The following is a 21,494-nucleotide window of genomic DNA, read 5'->3' as shown; positions in this document are numbered from 1 at the left end:
CAAGACTCCTTGCATTAAAATAGATGCAATCCAGCATTGCACTTTTCACTTGTGCCTTAACAGGTCTATATTTGCTCTGCCTTCCAGACTGACTCAGTTTCTCTTCTATATTTGACTGTGCATCACCCCCTACTGTACCTCCACTCTGTATCCCATCCCCCTGCCAAATTAGTTTAAAACCCCCCGCTCCCCCAACAGAACTAGCAAACCTCCCAGCAAGGATGTTGGTCCCGTTCCGGTTCAGGTGCAACCCGTCCAACTTGTACAGGTCCCACCTTTGCCAGAAACAGACCCAGTGATCCAGGGAACTAAAGCCTTCCATCCTGCACCACCTCCTCAGCCACGCATTCATCTGCTCTATCCTCCTATTCCTATACTCATGAACACATGGCACTGGGAGTAATCCAGGGATTACAACCTTTGAGGTCCTGCTTTTTAATCTGCTACCTAGCTCCCTAAATTCTTGTTGCAGGACCTCATCCCTCTTTCTACCTATGTCGTTGGTACCAATGTGTACCATGATTTCTGACTGTTCACGCTCTCCCTTCAGAATGTCCTGCAGCCACTCCGAGACATCCTTGACCCTAGCACCAGGGAGGCAACATACCATCCTGGAGTTTCGTTTGTGGCCACAGAAACGCCTGTCTGTTCCCCTTACGATTGAATCCCCTATCACTATGGCTCTCCCACTCTTTTTCACCCCCTCCTGAGCATAATGTAGGAAACACAGCAGCTAATTTATGATTGAGATATAAATATCGGCCAGGATACTGGGAATAAATCACTGCTCTTCTTCAAAATGTGTCCACCTGAGAGGGCAGACGGAGCCTCAATTTAATGTATCATCTGAAAGATGGCACCTTCAACACTGCAGCATTCCCTCAGTACTGCAGTGAAGTGTCAGCCCTGACCTGTATGCTCAAGTCCTGGGCCTGAACTCACAACCTTCCTGACTCAGAAGCAACAGTGTTACAAACTAAGCCATGGCTGACACAAATGATGTGTTAGCACCGTGGTCATGCCACACAAGACGATGGAGAGTGTTCACTCTGTGAAGACAGGACTTTGTCTCGTCATGCCAATATGCTTTGTTAAATGATAATTTTCTTTAATCCACTGACGGGAGACCTGAATTTATTTATTTTTAAAGAAATTAAACAGATAAAAGATGACTTTGCTAGCAGCTTAAGATGATTAGCAGCCTAATTTGTAACACTGTATCCTACATTGCAAAGGCCTGTGAGGTGGAGACAAAATGTCTGCTCATCCCAGCAAGAACCAAGACACAGAAAATTTAAGGGAACTGCCTGTTCTCTTTAACAAGAAGAAATACACTGCTAACAACTTTGCTTGAATCACTGGGTGACTATCATGTGACAAGCCCCTCCCCATCTGTGGTTTTAAGCTGATGTTGCTTTGCAGCAAGCCCAAGTGGGTGTCCCGGTCTCTCTCTCTCTCTCTCTCTCTCTCTCCATTCCAGCTTGCAAGCTTCGAGCCCTGTCTGCTGATTGATCATCTCTGCATACTCTGGCTACAATTAGAAACCCCTTTGGAGGAAATCATCCACATCGCTGTCTCCAAAAGACCCACAGAATCAGTCATCTATCTCTACAAACCAAAAGCCTCAGGACCACCAAATTAAGCTAGAAGCCAGCCGAATCACCAAACTCCACAGACTGTGTACCCCTTTTTTTTTCTATGGACTCTAACTCGACCAAGCTATCCTTTCCCACTCTGTAACCTATTTGTGTGTGACTGAATCTCCAGTGTATGTGTGTGTGTGTGTATATGAGAAAGTTGAAGTGTAGTTTATTATTTTACCTAGTTCAGTTTAAGTACAATTAAATTAACCTCTTGCTTTGTTAAACTCAAGAAAACCTGTCCGATTATTTACTTGTTATGATCATCGCAAGTAAATAATCAAACACCTACTGAATTGGCCAGTAAATCCACTTGAAAAAAAATTAAACCTGTTGTGGTCAAATAAGGAGAGGGGACAGAGGGAAGCCCCTCGACTCCTCCTCACCTGACCGTAACAGTCTCCACATGACTGTGCAGTGATCACTCCTACTATGTCATGAATAGATGTTCCTGTGACAAGTAGATTGGTGAGGAGGAGGTCAAGTAGGTTTTTCCCTGGTGTTTGTTCTCTCACCACCTGCTACAGGCCCAGCTTGGCAGATATGTTCTTCAGGACTTGGCCAACTCAGTCAACAGTGGTTCTACTGAGCCACTCTGTGATGGACATTGAAGTCCCTCACCCAGATTACATTCTGTGCCCTTGCTATCCTCCATGTTTCTTCCAAGTGGTGTTCAACATGGAGGAGTACTGATTTATCAGCCAAGGGAGAGCAGTAGAGGTAATCAATGGGAGATTTCCTTTCCCACGTTTGACTTGATGCCACGAGACTTCATGGAGCCATGAGTCAATATTGAGGACTCCCAGGGCCATTCCCGCCTAACTGTGCTCCCACCTCTGATGGGTCTGTCCTGCCAGTGGGGCAGGACATACCCAAGGATGGTAATGAAGGAGTCTGAGAAGTTGGCTGAAAGGTATGATTCTGTGAGTATGACTATGTTAGAGTAATGTTTGACTGAGCTGTGAGACAGGTGTCTACATTGTGGGACAAGTCCTCAGATGTTAGGGAGGAGGACTTTGCAGAGTCGACAGAGCTGGGTGTGCCTTTGTTATGTCCGGTGCCTAGGTCAATGCCAGGTGGTCTGTCCGGTTTCATTCTTCTTATACTTTCTCATGGAGGTTTAATACAACTGAGTGGCTTCCTAGACCATTTCGGAGGGCAATTAAGACTCAATCACACTAGATTTCAGACCCACAGTAAACAGTGAGGAAGACAATGATAGACTTCAAGAATACATAGCAGGTTGGTGGAATCTGTGCATACATGCAGATGAAATTCAACACAGTGAAGTGTGAGCTAATGCATTTTGAATGAGGAGAGATGATACATATTAAATTGTACAATTTTAAAGGGGGTGCAAGGGGAGAGAGACCTGAGGGTCCTTGTGCACACATCTTTGAAAGTGACAGGACAGGTTAACAACACAATAAATAAAGCATATGGAATCCTGAACTTTATAAATAGAGGCATAAGAGTACAAAAGCCAAAATGTTATGCTAAACCTATATAAAACATTAGTTCAGCTCCAGCTGGAGTATTGAGTCCAATTCTGGGCTCTGCAATTTAGGAAGGATATGAAGGCTTTGGAGACAATATAGAAGAAATTTACTGGTATAGTTACAGGGATGAGGGATTACAGTTAAGTAGATAGACTGGAGAAGGTGGGATTGTTCTCTTCAGAGCAGAGAAGGGTGTTATGACCAAGGCAAGAGGAGTGCGCTGTTTTCTCTAGTTCCACTTCTCCACAAGTCACAGCATATATTTAAATGTTTACTCAGTTACCGATACAGTCAATCAAATACTCTTTATTTCAGAATAAAATAGACCAACTAGTTTCTTTAATAAAGAACAAAATTATCAGTTTATTATAAAACATGACATAACCAGTACTGTCTGACACACACACACACAAACACAAAAAAAGAGAAAAAAAGACTTTGGCCAAATACTTGCAAATTCTTGAAGAAAAAAAAATGTGGAAAGATGTCAGTTGTTCCTTTTTGGGTTGTCATCCCAAATACGCGTAGACGACTGTCACTGGAATCTTTCTAGAACAGTTCTCTTCAGGCATGTTAAAGATCAGTTTGGCAGGTTTTCCAGGCTAAATGCAGCATCGGGGGTTTCTAGCAAGCCTTTCAGGAGGCAGGTTGATTCCTAAACTCCTTTTGGAACACTGTCCAAACCCCAATTGACTGTCCAAAGCGAAACCAAAAACAATCTCAAGAGTCAAGCCTTCTGACCCCTATAAATCTTGATCTGTCACTTCTCTGTAAACATGTTCTCCAAGTCAAAAAGCCACTGCTATGTATTTATCTGATGACAGGTGACTTCCAGTAAGGGTTGTTTACAAATCAAGTCCTCTCAGTATCCTTTCAATGACCCCAGTGAAAAAAACATTCATGGAATCCTTTTCAGTTTCCCCAAATAAACCAATGTCCATAATTCAAAAATACATGAGCCCTCAAAAAAAAACTTAAAAAAATATAGAAGCACCATAACAAGGGTAAAAGGGGATCTGATAGAGATGTTTAAAATCATAAAGGCTTTAGATAGAGTAAATAAAGAGAAACTGTTTCCAACGGCTGAAGGGTAGCTAACCAGAACACATACTTAGGAGGTGACTGGCAAAAGAACCAAAGGCGACATGAGGAAAAAAACTATTTTACGCACTTGGAATGAACTGCCTGATCGGGCAGTGGATACAGTTTCAATAATAGCCTTCAAAAGGGAACTGGATAAATACCTGAAGGAAAAAAAATTGCATGAAAATTGAGAAAAAGCAGGGGGGGGGGGGGGAGCTAACTGGATTGCTCTTTGAAAGAACCAGCACAGAATTGATGGGCTGAATGGCCTCCTTCTATGCTGTACTATTCGATGATCCTAAGAAGAGATACACGATCAGTTGCAAACCTCCAGAACTTGGTCAATTCGACCATTCCACTGTTTGCCTCACATGAACAGCAGCTCCTCATTATTTTTGAAGAACTTGCTTGGTTTGCACATTAATTGCCCATTAAACTCACTCCAGGAAGTTAGGGCTCATAGTGAACAGTGTAACAATCATTAATGATGTGATAATTGTTAATGCTATGCCAATCAAACCTCTCCGGTCCAAAATGGAAAATTTGAACTGTTGAGTCTCATCCTGCATGGAGCAAATCCTTCTTCAGATTTTTTGAATATCATTTTAAATTTTCACATCTTCTTTGTCTTTTTTCTCTCTTTGTCTCTTAATCCAATCTTTCTTGCCCTCTCGATTTCACTTTCTATACCTGATTTGATTCTGCCTCCTCTATCATTCCTGTTTCTTTCTCAATCCCTGAATCACGTTTGATATGAAGATAAATTGTTGATCCCAGTGTTCACTAAGATTACAGATACTTCGCTGCCCTCGCAGCACTGTTATCAGCTCTCACTTCTGACAAGTTACTCCACAAATCACAATTGAACTGAAGGATGCAGGAGAAAGTCTAACTAATGGCACATACTGTGAGATGCCCCACTCCAGCAAGATTGGCCAAGTGGCATTAACCTACAGAACACATTATAAAGACTTGTGTAATGGACTGGCCTGGCAATACATCAACAATAAAACTAAGAAATCAGCTGAAATATCAGGGAGCAGTGGTGTACTCTATTCCTTTATGGACTGAGGTTGCTTTTAGAGTAGCAGAGCAACAATTGGCTATCGTGAATTAAGAAAGGGAAAAGTAACAGCCAGGATTCCTGCTCTTGGTTATGATCCTGCTAAAAGGTGCAACATGTGAGAACATGGGGTGGGGACAGGAATTGAGTAAAGCTGTTAAGCTCCTTATTGTCGAAATAGCCTGAAACTCTTGCTGTTTTAGCAGTTTAGCCGACATACACACTGACAGATACAAGTTAAGCAAGATGTTGACTGTTGATAAAAACAGAATAATCTGGAAATACTCAGCAGGTCTGGCGGCATCTATGGAGAAAGAAAGAGAGTTAACATTTCAGGTTTAGTGACTATTCATCAGAACTGCTGACAGTGGAACTGCATCCTCAGCATTTTCTGCAAAAATGGAAATAAGCAAAGTACACAACACCTAACATGACCAATGAATTGAGAGTGAGACAAAGAATACAAGATCCAACAGGTCCTATTTAGTGTGCAGCTGCACAGAGTTTTGATGGGTCACACCCAGATAAAAGTTGCTGAAGATTCATGTCCTGTACACTGTGCTTTCAGATATTTGCTGTGCACTCACAGTAACCAAGCAACCAGCTATCAGTGGTTTATTTTTAGTGTAAAAAATCCAGTTGGCTCTTTCTTTCTATTAAGCCACTCGGGTGCAACAAGAAAGGTCTGTTCTTATCTATAACTGATAAAAATGTAATGAGTTCTATGCTTTTTAACCATCTGGAAATACTTACTGGCTTTGTGTTACGAGCAGAATATGGGACTCAAGAGCCTAATTTGTGAAAACCTGAATAAAAGGGCCTTTTGTACTACAAGGACTTGGTGGAGCAGGCTCAAAGGGCCGTATGGCCTACTCCTGTTCCTACTCCTTATGTTCGAAGCCAGGTCCTGAAAGAATGGATCAACAGTACCGCTTTCCTGAATTTACCTTGCAAATCATGCTGTGGATTTCATTGTGAACCAGTGGCAAAGTGCAGCCAAGGGATATGCGTGGGCGGAGGAGCTAACAAACTGGCCACTTTGCATGTGTAACAAAATTACGTCATAACATCAGTCTGTCCAGTCGTCAAGATGGGAATCACCATGTGGGTTGGGAGGCTGCTTAAAATTCATGAAAATCGTGCTGCTGTTAGTCCAGTGCCTTTCCTGGCCACTTTAGACTGACAACAGGAGCTGAAAAAAGGGAAAAATGGATTTTCCTGGCTGTCTGTTTAGCTATTCTGCTCAGCTTATCTTGATAGAAGCCTCTTCTCTCTGTTGGCTGTCATGGTTCAATATAAAATGAGATTGGGCAATCTGAGCTCGGGTCTTAGTGATTGTGTACCTGTAGCACAAAACTATCCCGAAGTTAACACAATTTCTCACTAAAATAGAGACTCAGTCATACAAGGACAGCTGGCCGCACTAACATAAGAGGCATATACTTCGTAGCTCACAGCAGGGTGGGGGATGGGCAGCTGTTGGGGTGGGGTGGGGTGGAAAGAGAGTGTTAAAAGTATAGAGGAATCTACGTCCTAATTATAAACATACTTGTTCCACTGTCATGTAAAGTCACTGACCCCCAAAGGAGATTGACAATTCACACACATGAACATAGGTTGAAATGTTCATACAGAAAGAAGCCATGATTAGCACACAAAGAAAAATTCTTCACCTGCAATAAGTCAGGAGTTACAAAATATTCTCCTTAGGGCTCTCGGGGTTTTGACTTCAGAACATCAGCCATAATACAACCCTGCAGCAAGCTCCACGCTGCTCACTTTTGTACAACTCTCCCCAGCAGTGACTCCATAAATTTCATAAAATTTCCCTAGTGACTGATTTTAATATTTCACATTTAAATACATTTGATATCATAACAATTAAATCATCTGCAATCTCAAAGGGTCACATTTTTAAAAAGACATTTAGAGTTTTCCCGCATGAATACTGAGCACAGGGCTTGCACTCACTGGTTGATGTAGAATCCTCGTGTAGATGCAGTGATGCTGATATGGCGATCCTCCATGGTGATGATGTTGAAATACATCAGATCCCCACGCATTTTACGGTTACCAGGAGGAGGGCTCCACCCACTCATCATTAGAGACTTCAGGCACTGCAAGGGCTACAGAGAGGGTATCCATTAGTGAACTTCACCTCCCCACTGAATCCAGAGAAAGAACGAACCAGTTAAAGCAATAAATCAAGATTTCTATCCACTTCTGCTAAAAGAATTCTATGCTAGGATACAGATACTACAATCACCTTGATCTCTCAATTGAAAGAAGAATCAGGAATGATGGAAACATGTTAAAATTTGCTAAATCGATAATACAGCAAGACTGGAACAGAAATACTGTTCAGAGGGCAGTTATTGTGAACATTACACTGGCTTGATATGACAGCCTTGATTCTAAAAACATATCATCCTCTGTTCCCACCCAACTTTGTCTAACTTGAAATTTCTGAATGCTGCACTTTTCCAAAAACAAAGGCAGCAGAACATTTCTGAATAGAGCAGCTGGTTCTGTTTTAATACACAAACATTACTTCACTCTGTTGCATGTACAGTATTTGCCTCGTAACACACCTTGTTATCAGTGCTTAGTGGCTGCAGGAATGAGAGGGGTCGATCTTTGGATCCTGGCAGGATATATTCTGGAGGAGAACAGTCAATAGTATCAAGTGGCTGATCCGAACCAGATCGTCTTTTCCTCTTTCCAGTTGAAGACATATCTAAAGGGAAACAAATTGTATTCATAGAATCATAGAATGGTTACAGCACAGAAGGAGGCCATTCAGTCTGTAAGATTAAATAAGATAGTGGGGCTTTATGGCCCCTTCTAAGGCAAGAACAGACTTGGCAGCAAAGCTTCGTTATGAATCAACTTTATTGAGGTAGATGTAAGAACAAGTTTATTAAGTTTTCAGATAAACTATCATCACAAACTCAGGCAGTGATTAACAGTCTAACACAGATTATACTACCTGTATTAGAAACTGGACAATCGAGTGCACAACTAGTTGCTCTTGCAGCATTTTTGGTCTTCAGGCTCTCTCTTTCTCTCTCTCTCTCATCTCTGTTGTTCCAAAATTTCTCTGCCATACAGAGACAAAGGCAAGGTTTCTTTTATCCTGGCTTCTATCCAATTAACCCTCCCTTTCCCCAATTATCTTTAACCTTGTGTTAAAGGATGTCTTTCTTAACCAACCAAAAATCATTGTTGCTAACTCTGTTGCTAACCATATTGTGTTGACTACTTTCTCTTCATGCTTTACATTCCGTAGTCTCTTATTTCATTGGGAGACAACTCTACATTGTGTTCTCACAGAAGCTGTTTCACAGTCTGCTCTCAAGGTCTCACCTTTTTGTTGCCAGTAAGCATTTTAAAAATTTACATAATCTCCCAGAATCCCTCTACCTTGTCGTAAGTTTTCATACTTTACCATACTACTAAGAAGCGTTCTAATAAAGCTAAATTGAGATGATAAGAAGTCAGTTATTAGTTTATAATAGCTAGATTTTAACAATTAGTATTCTGGTTAGTAACTTATTCGTAACCTAATAATCCTACAAGCCCATCATGTCTGTGTCAACTCTCTTCAAGAACAATTTAGCTAGTCCCACTCCCCCACCCTGTGGCCCTGCAATTTTTTTCTGCACAGGTGCTAATCCAATTCCTTTCTGAAAGCCATGATTGAATCTGCCTCCAACACACACTCAAGCAGTGCACTCCCGATTCTAACCACTCACTGCATAAAAAAGATTTGTCACATGCCGCCGTTGGTCTTTTTGCTAATCACCCTAAATCGGTGTCCGCTGATTCTCGACCCTTCCGCTAATGGGAACAGTTTCTCCTTATCTATTCTGCCTAGACCCCTCATGGTATTGGACACATCTATCAAATCTCCTCTCAACCTTCTTTTCTCTAAGGAGAATAGCCCCAGCTTCTCCAGTCTATCTATGTAACTGAAGTCCCTCATCCCTGGAACCATTCTCAGAAATCTCTTCTGCACCATCTCGAACACCTTCACATCCTTCCTAAAGTGCAGTGACCCAAATTGGACACAATACTCCAGTTGAGGCCGAATCAATGTTTTATAAAGGCTCATCATAACTTCCTTGCTTTTGTACTCTATATCTCTATTAATAAAGCCCAGGATTCGGTACACCTTTTTAACCACTTTCTCAACCTGCGCTGCCACCTTCAACGATTTGTGTACATATACCCTCAGTTCCCTCTACTCTTGCACTCCCTTTAGAATTGTAGCCTTTAATTTTTATTGCCGCTGCTGGTTTTTCCTACCAAACTGTATCACCTAACACTTCTCTGCATTAAATTTCAACTGTCACATGTCCGCCCATTCTACCAGCATGTGATCTTGAAGTCTATCACTATCCTCCTCACAGTTCACAATACTTCCAAGGTTCTGTGCCATCTGCATTTACAGTTGCATTTTTTCCCCAGGAGGCTGGGTCATATTCATGTTTCCTTAAAAGAATGAGAACCTGATGTTGGGCCTTGGGAAGCAAAGCAGTTTAAAGTTATCAGAGTGGGTCTCATCAGCCACTGTGAATTATTCACCAATTTACTAATACCAGGTTGAAAAGAAGAGCCAGTGGCCAGAATATGATGGAATTTTACATTATGTTTGAAAGTGAGGTAGTTCAATCTGAAGCCAGGGTGTTAAATTTGAACAAAGGAAATTATGAAGGTATGAGGGGCAAAATTGGCTGAGGTGGATTGGGAAAATACATTAAAAGGTATGACAGTACATAGACAATGGTTAGTCTTTAAAGAATTATTACATAGTTTACAGCAACTATACCTTCAAGGCACAAAAACCCCAAAAGTAAAGGCAGTCAACTGTGGTTAACAAAGGAAGTTAAGGATTGTATAAGATTAACAGAAAAGGCCTATAAAGTTGCCAGAAATAGTAGTAAACCTGAGGATTGGGAGGATTTTAGAATACAGCAAAGGGGGACTAAGAAACTGACAAAGAAAGGGAGATTAAAATATGAATGTAAGCTAGAAAAAAAAACATAAATCGGACTGTAAAAGCTTCTACAGATACAAATGTGGGTCCATTACAGGCAGAGTCAGGAGAATTTATAATGGGGAATAGAGAAATGGCAGAGAAGCCAAATGATTACTTTGCGTCTGTCTTTACTGAAGAAGATCCAAGAAATCTCCCAGAATTAGAGATCCAAGGGATTAGAAAGTATGAGGAATTGAAGGAAATTAGTATTAGTAAGAAGGCTGTATTGGGGAAATTAGTGGGGCTGAAGGTTGATGAGTTCCCGGGACCTGATATTCTACATCCCAGAGTGTTGAAAGAGGTGGCTATGGAAATAGTGGAAGCATTGGTGATCATCTTCCAAAATTCTATAGATTCTGGAATGGTTCCTGCAGATTGGAAGGTCGCAAATGTCACCCCACTATTTAAGGAGGGAGGGAGAAAGAAAACACGGAACTACAGACCCTGTTAGCCTTACATCAGTAGTAGGGAAAATGTTAGAATCTATTCTAAAGGATGTGATAAATGCACAGTTGGATGATAATAATCTGATTGGGCATCGTCAACATGGATTTATGAATGGGAAATCATGTTTGATTAATCTGTTGGAGTTTTTTGAGGATGTGACTAACAGAATTGATAAAGGGGAAAAAGTGGACATAGTATACTTGGATTTTCAGAAGGATTTTGATAAAGTCCCCCACAGGAGGTTAGTTAGCAAAATTAAAGCACATGGGAGTGCAACGAAGGTTCACCAGACTTGTTCCCGGGATGGCGGGACCGTCCTATGAAGAGAGATTGGGGAAACTGGGCCTGTATTCTCTAGCATTTTGCAGAATGAGAGGTGATCTCATTGAAACTTACAAAATACTTAAAAGGGATAGACAGGGTAGATGCAGATAAGATGTTTCCCCTGGTTGGGGAGTCTAGAACCAAGGGACACAATTTTAAAATAAGGGGGAAGCCACTTAGGAGCGAGGTGAGGAGAAATTCTTTTACTCAGAGGGGCGTGAATCTTTGGAATTCTTTACCACAGAGGACTGTGGCAGCTCAGTCATTGAGTATGTTTAAAGTAGAGATTGACAGATTTCTAAATACCAATGACATAAAGGGATATGGGGATAGTGTGGGAAAAAGGCATTGAAGTGAATGATCAGCCATGATCATATTGAACGGCGGAGCAGGCTCAATGGGCTGAACAGCCTACTCCTGCTTCTCTGTTTCCCATATCAGAGCGAACAATCAACACTGATTTGTTCTCTCAAGGAATGCTCTAGCATGCAGCTTTCAACTTAAACTGAATTTACTAATAATGTTAGCATGTTTGCCAAGTCCCTTGTATCTGCCTTTCAGCACAAACAGCTAATTTTTTAAAAGACATAATGCACATAAATCATAGCTTCATCAGCAATCTCATTGATTGAGTGAGATTGCAAAGTGGTTGCCAGATGAGGGCTGTTTGTGCTGTGGACTATGTGCCGACTAGAAATTAGTTTGAGACTGCCCAAATTCATAGAATCATAAAATGATACACCACAGAAGGAGGCTACTAGGTCCATCATCTCAACGCAAGACAGGAGGCTTTCATCCTATCACTCAACACTGGATCTAATCCTATGTTGCACAAGATCACTGTTGTGCTAACTCACTACATCACCCAGTCTCCTTTTCATTTCTATTCATAACCAAATATATGAACAAATCATACCTCCAATATCTCCCTCGGAGATGCTGGTTAAGAAAGAAAGGGAGTTACAGTCTGTGCCATTATAGGCATCAGCAGGGTCCAAACACTTCAACAGATCCCGGATGTGGCGGATGTGAATTCGAACCTCTCGGACAGTGTATGGTTCTGAAACAGAAACAGAAAGGAAGTCCCTTCAATGTTGTTGCAGAGCACAATGTGGCTCCACCTTAAACTGCAAAACTCCAGAAGTAGAAAGAACTGCATTCACACAAAGGGTAGTAGAAATCTGGAACTCCCTCTCTGCAAAAAACTGTGAGGCTGGGTGTCAGCTGAAAGCATAAAACCTAAGATTGATAAATTAAGGGTTACAGAACCAAGGTAGGTAGATGGATTTATGATACAGCTCAGCTATGATCGAACTGAAGGGCAAGACAGGCTTGAGGGGCTGAATGACCCATTCCTGTTCCCATGTTTAAAATTGAAAGCTTGGTCACAATCCCTGTAGTTTATTCACAGAACATTTCTTTGATGATCAACCCACTTTTGAAAAAGATCAAACAGACAGGAGTCATTTTCTGGAAGAACTTATCACAGGAACAGGGAGAATTATTCAAAAGCAATATGAAAAGGTTCAAAATTGGATTAGAGACTTTGAGGTAGGATTTTCTTTCCACAGTATATGTTGGTAAATATAATAGTACATGGTATAGCACTGCACTATATATACTAGCAAGGTCCCAGGTTCTATCTATCCTGTTCTGTGCTGAAGTGATGGTGCTACAAATAGCCTCAATGGGGGGAATTTTATGCTGGTGGCAGGGATCTTGACATTAGGGGAAACTGACACTGATATCCTGGCACCCCCTCAGCTATGGAAGGCCTGCTGAATTTAGTGCCAATTAGGTGCTTAACTGGACAGCGGTGGGCCTTCTGTCGGATGTAGGACCATGTCGCCAGACGTCCTGATCTTGCAGAGCTGCCAACCAATCAAAGGCTGGCAGCTGCAGCACCAACACGGAGGTGATGGGTGCAACGAGCAGACACTGAGCAGCGGTGCTGGAACCAGACTTAAGATAGGTCAGGGCGGGAGGGGACTCGCAGGGGAGGGCGGTCGGCAGCAACAGCAGAGGGGTGGTCCACAGCACACCCCCCCCCTTCCCCCTTCCGATGTTGGGTCCCTCATTCAGACACTAAGTGCCTTTGAACAAGGGCCCCACCACCCACCCCCCTACCCCAGAAGCAGCCCACACGGTTTTGCATGCCGTGCTTCCCTGCAGTGGCAGGGCCACCCAATGCATAGGCAATTGCGGCTGCAGTGGGAAGAGGCCCTTAATTGGGGGTTAATTACCCATTTTTGGGCTTCAATTGCCAGCAGGGCGGGAAGGCCGTTCAGTGGAGGTGGGATGGAGGTGGGATGCCCTGCCCCCTGACTCCATCCCACCTAATTTTATGCTCTTGCTGCCTCCAAACCCTCCACAGGGGAAGAGCATAAAATTCCACCCAATGTTCTTGTAACAAAATGCATGTATGTGAAGCAGCTGTGATGCTCCCCACATGGTTTATTAGCATACTAACACTCAGTTTATACCTTAATGGCTCTTGGCAGATCTTCAAAATGATAAATTGGAAGTCCCATTACCGGCCACATTTTCCCTGCACCTTAGACTTTGTCATTTAATCATTCCTACCCTCCATATTATCAAGGACCTTCATCATTTTTTTTTCTCCGTACTCCCCTCCCCAAATCATAAGCTTTTTCCTGGTTCTGTACATAAATTATTCAACCTAACTTCCTCCAGTTCTGATGAAAGGCCATCAACCTGAATCGTTGGGCCTGATTTTGCTTCCAGGGTCAGGAAAGGGACGTCGGAATTGTTTACGGGTCCCGATCCTGCCCCCTGAGGGGATGGGGGTGGGGGGGGGGGGGGGGGGTGGGGAAACAAACAGTTACTGGTCCGATTTTCACAGGAGCAGCCTGTTAGTTGGCTGGAGGATGGGTCGGGCAGCCAATCAGTGGCCGCGGGGGTGGGAATTGTGGCAGGACTGAAAGTGGGGGCCCAATTTAAACAGACCACAGCAGCCATTACTGTGGCTGCTGATTTACTCAATCATTTGTAGCACCAATCATGGAGTAGGAAAGGCAGAGGGCTGGAACCCATGGCAGGGCTGCCCCTCACTTTGTAGACACCGACCTGGAGGTCCTCCTCGAGGCACTGAGGGAGAGGAGGGAGGACCTCTTTCCAGAGGGTGGTAGGAGAAGGCCACCCTTCCAAAACAAGCAGGCCTGAATAGAAGGGACTGAGAACATCAACAGACAGAATTTGATCAGGAGGAAATGGCTGCCGTGCAGGAAAAATTTTAATGATCTTCCTCATTCTGGTGAGTGCAACCCCAGACCCTCATGCCAGGACTCTGGGTATTCAACCTCCAGCAGACAACCCACCTGAGGAGGCTGAGGGCACATGCTACTTTTGAACATGAGAGGACAGTGTGCCCAGGTTACTTACTGACCCCTCAGCAAGGCTAAGAGCCATAGTGCTGTTGGGGACCAGCCAGCACTGATGCATGCAGTTTCTTATGTATACAGCCGCTGGTATTGGTCAGAAAGGCCAGCTGTGCCTCATCTATCTCTCTTTTGTCCTTGCAGATGAAATGGGCACATAATGCCCGTGAAAAGGCACAGACCGGAGGAGGGGTCCCCATCATGTATATCGTCACCACAATGGAGGAGGCAGCAATGGAGATTGCCAGGGTGGCTGACCATGAGCGAAGCAGGGAAGGTGAGATGACCAACCCTGCTGGAGTGAGTGAATACAGACTGCAATTCATTGGTGAAGTGGGCGCAGTGCACACCAGCCCATCTGACAGCGTGCTAAAGACTCAGCTGCATTAGGAAGCCTCAACATTGCAGAGGCTTCTACTCTCCAACTCATGATCTCGTGTTGCTGACAGGTCCAGATGTTCAGGGGGAAACAGAGATTCCTGTGTCTGCACCAGGCCAAGCCCTGCCAGCGGAGACATTGCAGCAAACATCATCATACTTTACAAGCGCACCCACTACAAACTCAGCTGCAGACACCTCGGTGGGTCCTTGTGCATGCATAGATAGGGTGGCAGTGGGTGATAAGCACGTAACGAGAGCAGGAGGAGGTGGCAGAGGCAGTCCTCTCGGAAGATGGAGGACAGACACAGTCATGCTCAACTAGGTACAGATGCAGAGCTATGGGAGTCACAAGAAAGGAGGCTCTACTTAGATCAGCAGCAACTGATGTCCTCCCACATGTCAGAGTTCCTGATGCAGTGTAAGGTCATGGGTTGAGAATGAAGGAGTCCATTCAGCTCATGTATGCGACCACTGTTCAGGGCTTTCAGTGGATCAGCTTCTCCATCAAGAGAGTGCCCAACCTCATGGAGAGCCATATGCGGCAGCACTTGCATGCAGGAACTGCGGACTGACATTCACAGAATGATGCCATACTTTGTAACATGGACTAATCAGCGGCGCTGGTGGTGCAAAGATATAGGGGTGGTTGCCAGTCGTACCCCAACTCAGGCTCCCCTCCAGCCATCTGGAGCACCAGCCTAGGCTGAGGCAGTCAAGGAGAATGAGGGTGCCACCCCTCACCATCATCATCATCATCAGCCTCCTCGGCTTCTCTGACTGGGGATCACCTTTGCAGCAGGGCCCTTTGACGGAGGTTGCCCCTGCAATGACACCAGTGCAACAGCCTCTGAAAGTGCCCCCCAGTACCTCCATGATGAAGACGACCACCATGTGTATCTCAGCCGCAAGCAGAAAGAAGTGAGCTGGCTGCCTCCACCTCATCCAAGGCCACAAGGGGAGTACCACATAGAAGTGGCTGACAGTGGAGGCCACCGCATCAGGCAGATCACTAAGTGAGTCACTGGGGCTATTTCACCTGTAACTGTGCACTTTTCTATTTTTCAATACCATGTAAATATTGACACAATGCCACATGTGCAAGCTTCCATTTATTAATGGCAGGACAAGAAAAGAGGAATCAAGTGTTAAAGAGGAGCATAGGTCCTTGAATGGGGCCAGTGAAACCTCTGGACAGATGTGCATCACTCATCGGCATTAGGGGTGGATCTATTCAAGGCTGCGTCTTCAATGGAAGTATTCTCACAGGCATCTCAAAGTGGATTCCAGACATACCGTCCTCCTGGGTTACAAGGGCTCAGCTAAAGCATGCCTGGATCAGATGATGACATCCTGACAAGACCCTCGAGTTCTGCGCCAGCCCCTGCCACCTCCACATGCAGTCGAGGCACCTCTGTGTTTTGCATCTTCCTCCTTCTCCTCCTCTTCCTCCCCCTCTTCCACTTCCTCCTCCTCTCCTCTCCCTCCGATGTGTTGTATCAATCTATCACATCAGCATCTTCACGGTCCACGGTTCTCTGGAAGGCCACGTTACGGAGAGCCCAGCAGACCACCACAATGCACAACCCTTACAGCAGTGTACTGCAGGGCGCTATGCAGCTGGTCCAAGCACCGGAACCATATCTTTAGAAGCTCAATGGCCTGCACAATGGTGGTCCTTATGAGCAGATGGCTTCAGTTGTAGCGCCTCTGTGGCTCTGCCTCAGGGTCATGTAAAGGGGCGAGTAGCCATCTCTTCAAGGGAATTCCCTTGTCTCCTAGAGTCCATCCACAGAGCTTTACTGGGTGAAATGAAGAACTTGGGGCACCCTTGACTGCCGAAGGATGAAGGAATCAAAGTAGCTGCCAGGAAAGTGAGCGCACACATGGAGGAAGCTCTTGTTGTGATCACAGATCAGTTGAATGTTGAGGGAGTGGAAGCCCTTCCTGTTGATGAACTTCACTGGCTGCGTTGATGGCCACGAGAGTGCAATCGACGATGTCCTGTCCTGGGGGAATGCAGTGATGGCGCTGAAACCCACTGTCCTTTGCGCCTGTGGGGCCCCATCAGTATGGAATTGAATGTACTGCCCAGTTCTCACAAAAAGGGCATCAGTGACCTGCAAGATGCAGTGGTGTGCAGCCATTTGTGAGATGCCACTATGGTCTGCTGCTGATCTTTGGAAGGAGCTAGAAGCAAAGAAGTTCAACGCCACAGTGACTTTGACAGCTACTGGCAGAGCATGGCAAACAGTGCTGCAAGGTGTGAAGTCTTCCTCAACAAGAGCACAAATCTCTGTGACCATCTGTCTGGATAGGTGCAATCTCCTGCGGCACTGGTTCTCCGACATGTCCAGGTAGCTCCATCTTCAGCGGTAGAACCTATGCTGTGGGTATGGCCTCCATTGTCTTTCTGACCCTCGCCCCTCTCTGCTGCCTTCCTCATGCCCGGGGCTCTGCCCTTCCTGTGGAGGACTTTGCTCCTCATCACCACTGGACCTGTAATCTGAGAGTTGTGCTCCCATTGCCAGCTGCTGCCTTCCTTGCACTCAGGTGGACTTCCAAATGTGTCTGGAAGCCTTGCCCCCTCCTGTTATGTCCCTGCGATGCCACGAGAGTGACGGTCCACTGCACCGCCTGAGCATGTAATAACCTATCTCCCTGCAAGCACACCTGATGGCACCTGTGTACCAATGGCTGAGTGCCCCTCTCAGCCATTCTCCCTTTTATGAGCCCACTTAATTCTTTGACGCTGGCCCCCTGCTGTGTTGCCACCTCCGTGCACCTGCTTTACCCATGACACAGCGTGCTACCTGTGCGGCCTCACCAAAATCTCAACAAGGTCCTCTACGAGCTCTCAATGAGTTCTTTACCAACCTTAATTGGACTTATTTGGGAATCGGGCGGGTTACCTGGACTGGTCTTCCCCCACACTGATTAAATTCTCTGGCAGCGGGAATGGTGAAGGGCCCACTATTTTCATTGCCTGCCCCTCTGTTTCTCTCTCCACAGATGTTGTCTGACCTGCTGAGTCTTTCCAGCATTTTCTGTTTTTTTAAAATTTTAAATTAGAAGTTTGCTGCTTGCACACAATTTTCGGAGATTTGCATAGTTTTAGGTGGGTGGTCAGATGGATATAAATATGCCATGGTATTAAATCAAGCAAGGTGCCGTGGCAAACATTCATTCCGCAATGATCACCAAAACGCCACCGCTGCCAGCAATATCGGGCCGGGCCTTCCTGGTGTCGAGGCCCGTGGCGGGCCTCTGCCAGAACCTTTTCTGGCCCACCCACCCCTCCCCCCACGCCACAACCCCCGATGTCAGGGGGTCTGTAAAATTCAGCCCCATGGGTACAAAGCAATCTACAATATGGCATCTTGTAACTCCTACCCTTACATCTTTAATGAGTCACTATCAATTATTCAGATAGCAACTGGGCATCAAATAAGTAAAACATGTAGGAAATCTCCCTAAGGCACTAAGATCCTTCTACGGAGTGCCTCTCTTTACCTTCTACCACTCGGAGAATCGATCCATCATTCAGTCCTTCTATACTGGTCAACACCGCAAAGTTATCCAGAATGTTACCATCGTGCTGAAGTGAGAAGCAGGTTCGGTGGCATGTATCCTCACGTTCCATCAGAACCTGGATAATTTCCTGGACTATCTGCTGGGAAGACACCTAGGGAAAGGGCACAAGATGATTTGTGCTGAGTTACATTCAGAGAAGCCCACGCCTGTATCAAATGATCGCCGAGCAAACTGCTTAAAATAACTGGATATTCATCATGTCAAATGAGCATTTTAAAAATGGTAGTTTAAAGGCATACTACAGACATATTGTATTGGTCTTCTTTGGGTGACAGTCTGGATGTTCAATTCCTTTGAAACCTCCAAAATTAGAGGGCTAAGGATTCTCCATCATCCATGCTTTTGTCACTTCTAGACTGGTCTATACTAATGCTATCCTACCCAGCTTCCCATTCTCCATAAATATCACTTCATCCAAAATCCTGCTGCTCATTTCCTATTGGCTGCCAGTCTCTCATGCTTCAAATTTTTTAAATTCTCATCCTACTTTTCCCCTTCCTATCTACTCTCCCCCAACGAACTCTCCATTCCTCTGACTCTGGCCTCTTTTGTAGCCCCCTTCTCCCTTCATCCCACCATTGACAGTCAAGCCTTCGCCATCTTGACCCGACACTCTGGAAATCCCCCCAACTGCTCTGCTTGTCCTTTACGGCCCTTCTAAAACTCACCTCTTTGACCAAGCTTTCGGTCGATGCTTCTAATATATCCTCTATTGTTAGAACCATAGAAAAGTTACAGCAGAGAAAGAGGCCATTCAGCCCATCGTGTCTGCATCGGCTGAAAAACTAGCCACCTAATCTAATCCTACCTTCCAGCACCTGGTCTGTAGCCTTGCAGGTTACAGCACTTCAGGTGCAGGTCCAGATACCTTTTAAATGAGTTGAGGGTTTCTGCCTCCACTACCAATGTGGGCAATGAATTCCTCTCACCCACTGCCCTCTGGGTGAAAAAGTATTTCCTCATGTCCCCTCAATCCTTCTACCAATCACCTTAAATCTGTGCCCCCTGGTAATTGACCTCTCAACTAGGGGAAACAGGTCCTTCCCGTCTATCTAGGCCCCTCATAATTTTGCACACCTCAATTAAGTCACCCCTCATAGGAACATAAGAACATAGGAGCAGGAGTAGGCCATTCACCCCGGGTGAGCCTGCTCTGCCATTCAATACAATCATAGCTGATCATCCACTTCAATTCCTTTTTCCCCACACTATCCCTATATCCCTTTATGTCATTGGTATTTAGAAATCTGTCAGTCTCCTCTGTTCAAAGGAAAACAACCCTAGCCGATCCAATCTTTCCTCATAGGTGCAATTTTCAAGCCTCTGTATTCTCTCCAGAACCGTTATGTCCTTCCTGTAATGTGGTGATCAGAACTGTATGCAATACTCCAGCTGTGGCTGAACCAGCTTTTTATATAGTTCCAGAATTACATCCCTGCTTTTGTATTCTGTAGCTTGGCCAATAAATGAAAGCATTCCATATGCCTTCTTCCCCACTTTATCTAACTGTCCTTCCACCTTCAGGGACCTGTGGACATGGTCTCTCACTTCCTCTATCCCTCTCAATATCCTCTTGTTTATTGTGTATTCCCTTGCTTTGTTTGCCCTCCCCAATGCATTACCTCACACTTCTCCGGTTTAAATTCCACTTTCACCAGATCACCTCTCAGCTTCGTATAATTTGCCTTCCCCCAATTTAGAACTTTTGCTCCTGTTCTATACTTGTTCTTTTCCATAATAATGGCAAATCTAACCGTATTATGGTCACTATCTCCAAAATGGTCACCCATCGCTACTTCATCTACTTGCCCAGCTTCATTTCCTAAGACTAAATTTAGAATTGCACCCCCTCTCGTTGGGCTTGTTAAGTGCTGGCTAAAAAAGGTTCTCTTCAATGCAGTTGTGCCCTCTGTACCCCTCACACTGTTTGTATCCCAGTTGATATTTAGGTGGTTGAAATCCCCAACTATTAGTGCTGTATTGTTTTTGCACTCAGAAATTTGCTTACATATTTGTTCTTCTATCTCCCTCTCACTATCTGGGGGTCTATAGTACACTCCTAGTAGTGTGGCTGCCTCTTTTTTATTTCTGAGCTCAATCCATATGGTCTCATTTGATGATTCATTTAGCACATCATCCCTCCTCACAGCTGTAATTGATTCTTTAACCAATAATGCGACACCCCCTCAGTTTTTATTGCCCTCTCTTTCCTGTCTGAAAACTCTACATCCAGGGATGTTGAGCTGCCATTTTTGCCCCTCTTTAAGCCTAGTTTCCTTATAGCTTTCCTATAATGATATCATGCTGCCATGTGTCTATCTGTACCCTCAGCTCATTGGCTTTATTTGCCAAACTCCTTGCATTTAAATAAATACCTTTTAACACTGCCAAATTCCCGTGCTGCACACTTTTTAATCTTTGCTTCTTCTGTCTTTCAGACTCACTCGCTAATTTTCTGCCTCCTGTTCCCTGCACTGCATTTATCCTATCTGAAACTGCCCTCAGGTTCCCATCCCCTTGCCAAACTAGTTTAAACCATCCCAACAGCACTAGCAAGCCTTCCTATTCTGCGTGTATTTCTTTTTTGAGTACACCTCCATGAAGCACCTTAGGACATTTTTCTATCTTAAAGGTGCTATAAAAATGCTGCAGTTGTAGAGAGATGGTGTTAGCAGACCCAAGTGACAAGACGATAAAATAACGAATAACCTACTTGTAAGTCAATGGTATCACCTCCGGTCACATTGATCTTGATATTAAGTGTGTTCGAAGTGGTATTGACCTCCGCATCACCGTTTGTATGCACATCAGCAGCAGCTGTGATTGGACCATTCACTGGCACAGTCATCTCGGAGTCTTTGCCATTGGGCAGAGCTTCACCACCCACAGAATCGACAATGAATGAAAAATAAATACATGAAAAGCAGAGCCTAGGAACTGTGACTATTAAATTTTAATGTATATTACTGTACACTAGAACAGAAAACATGAAACATGAATACATAATTAATAGCTGCTATTTAGGAA

At 44.4% G+C, this 21,494-nt stretch overlaps 1 protein-coding gene across 1 annotated transcript in view; it reads right to left on the bottom strand.

Annotated features, from left to right (window-relative positions):
• LOC137382648 (clustered mitochondria protein homolog) overlaps positions 1 to 21,494 on the bottom strand; it is a 99,854-nt gene that overhangs the window by 51,259 nt on the left and 27,101 nt on the right. The window contains exons 2-6 of the mRNA XM_068054866.1: positions 21,181 to 21,341; positions 18,387 to 18,558; positions 12,014 to 12,157; positions 7,877 to 8,022; positions 7,257 to 7,411 (exon numbers count right to left, since the gene is read on the bottom strand). Of these exons, the coding sequence (XP_067910967.1) occupies positions 7,257 to 7,411; positions 7,877 to 8,022; positions 12,014 to 12,157; positions 18,387 to 18,558; positions 21,181 to 21,341 (778 nt within the window). The remainder of the gene's footprint in view (positions 1 to 7,256; positions 7,412 to 7,876; positions 8,023 to 12,013; positions 12,158 to 18,386; positions 18,559 to 21,180; positions 21,342 to 21,494) is intronic.

The sequence above is a fragment of the Heterodontus francisci genome, chromosome 23, assembly GCF_036365525.1.
Source record: "Heterodontus francisci isolate sHetFra1 chromosome 23, sHetFra1.hap1, whole genome shotgun sequence".
NCBI classification, from domain to species: domain Eukaryota; kingdom Metazoa; phylum Chordata; class Chondrichthyes; order Heterodontiformes; family Heterodontidae; genus Heterodontus; species Heterodontus francisci.
The sequence above is the reverse complement of the archived record's forward strand: the minus strand, read 5'-3'. Positions and strand labels throughout refer to the sequence as shown.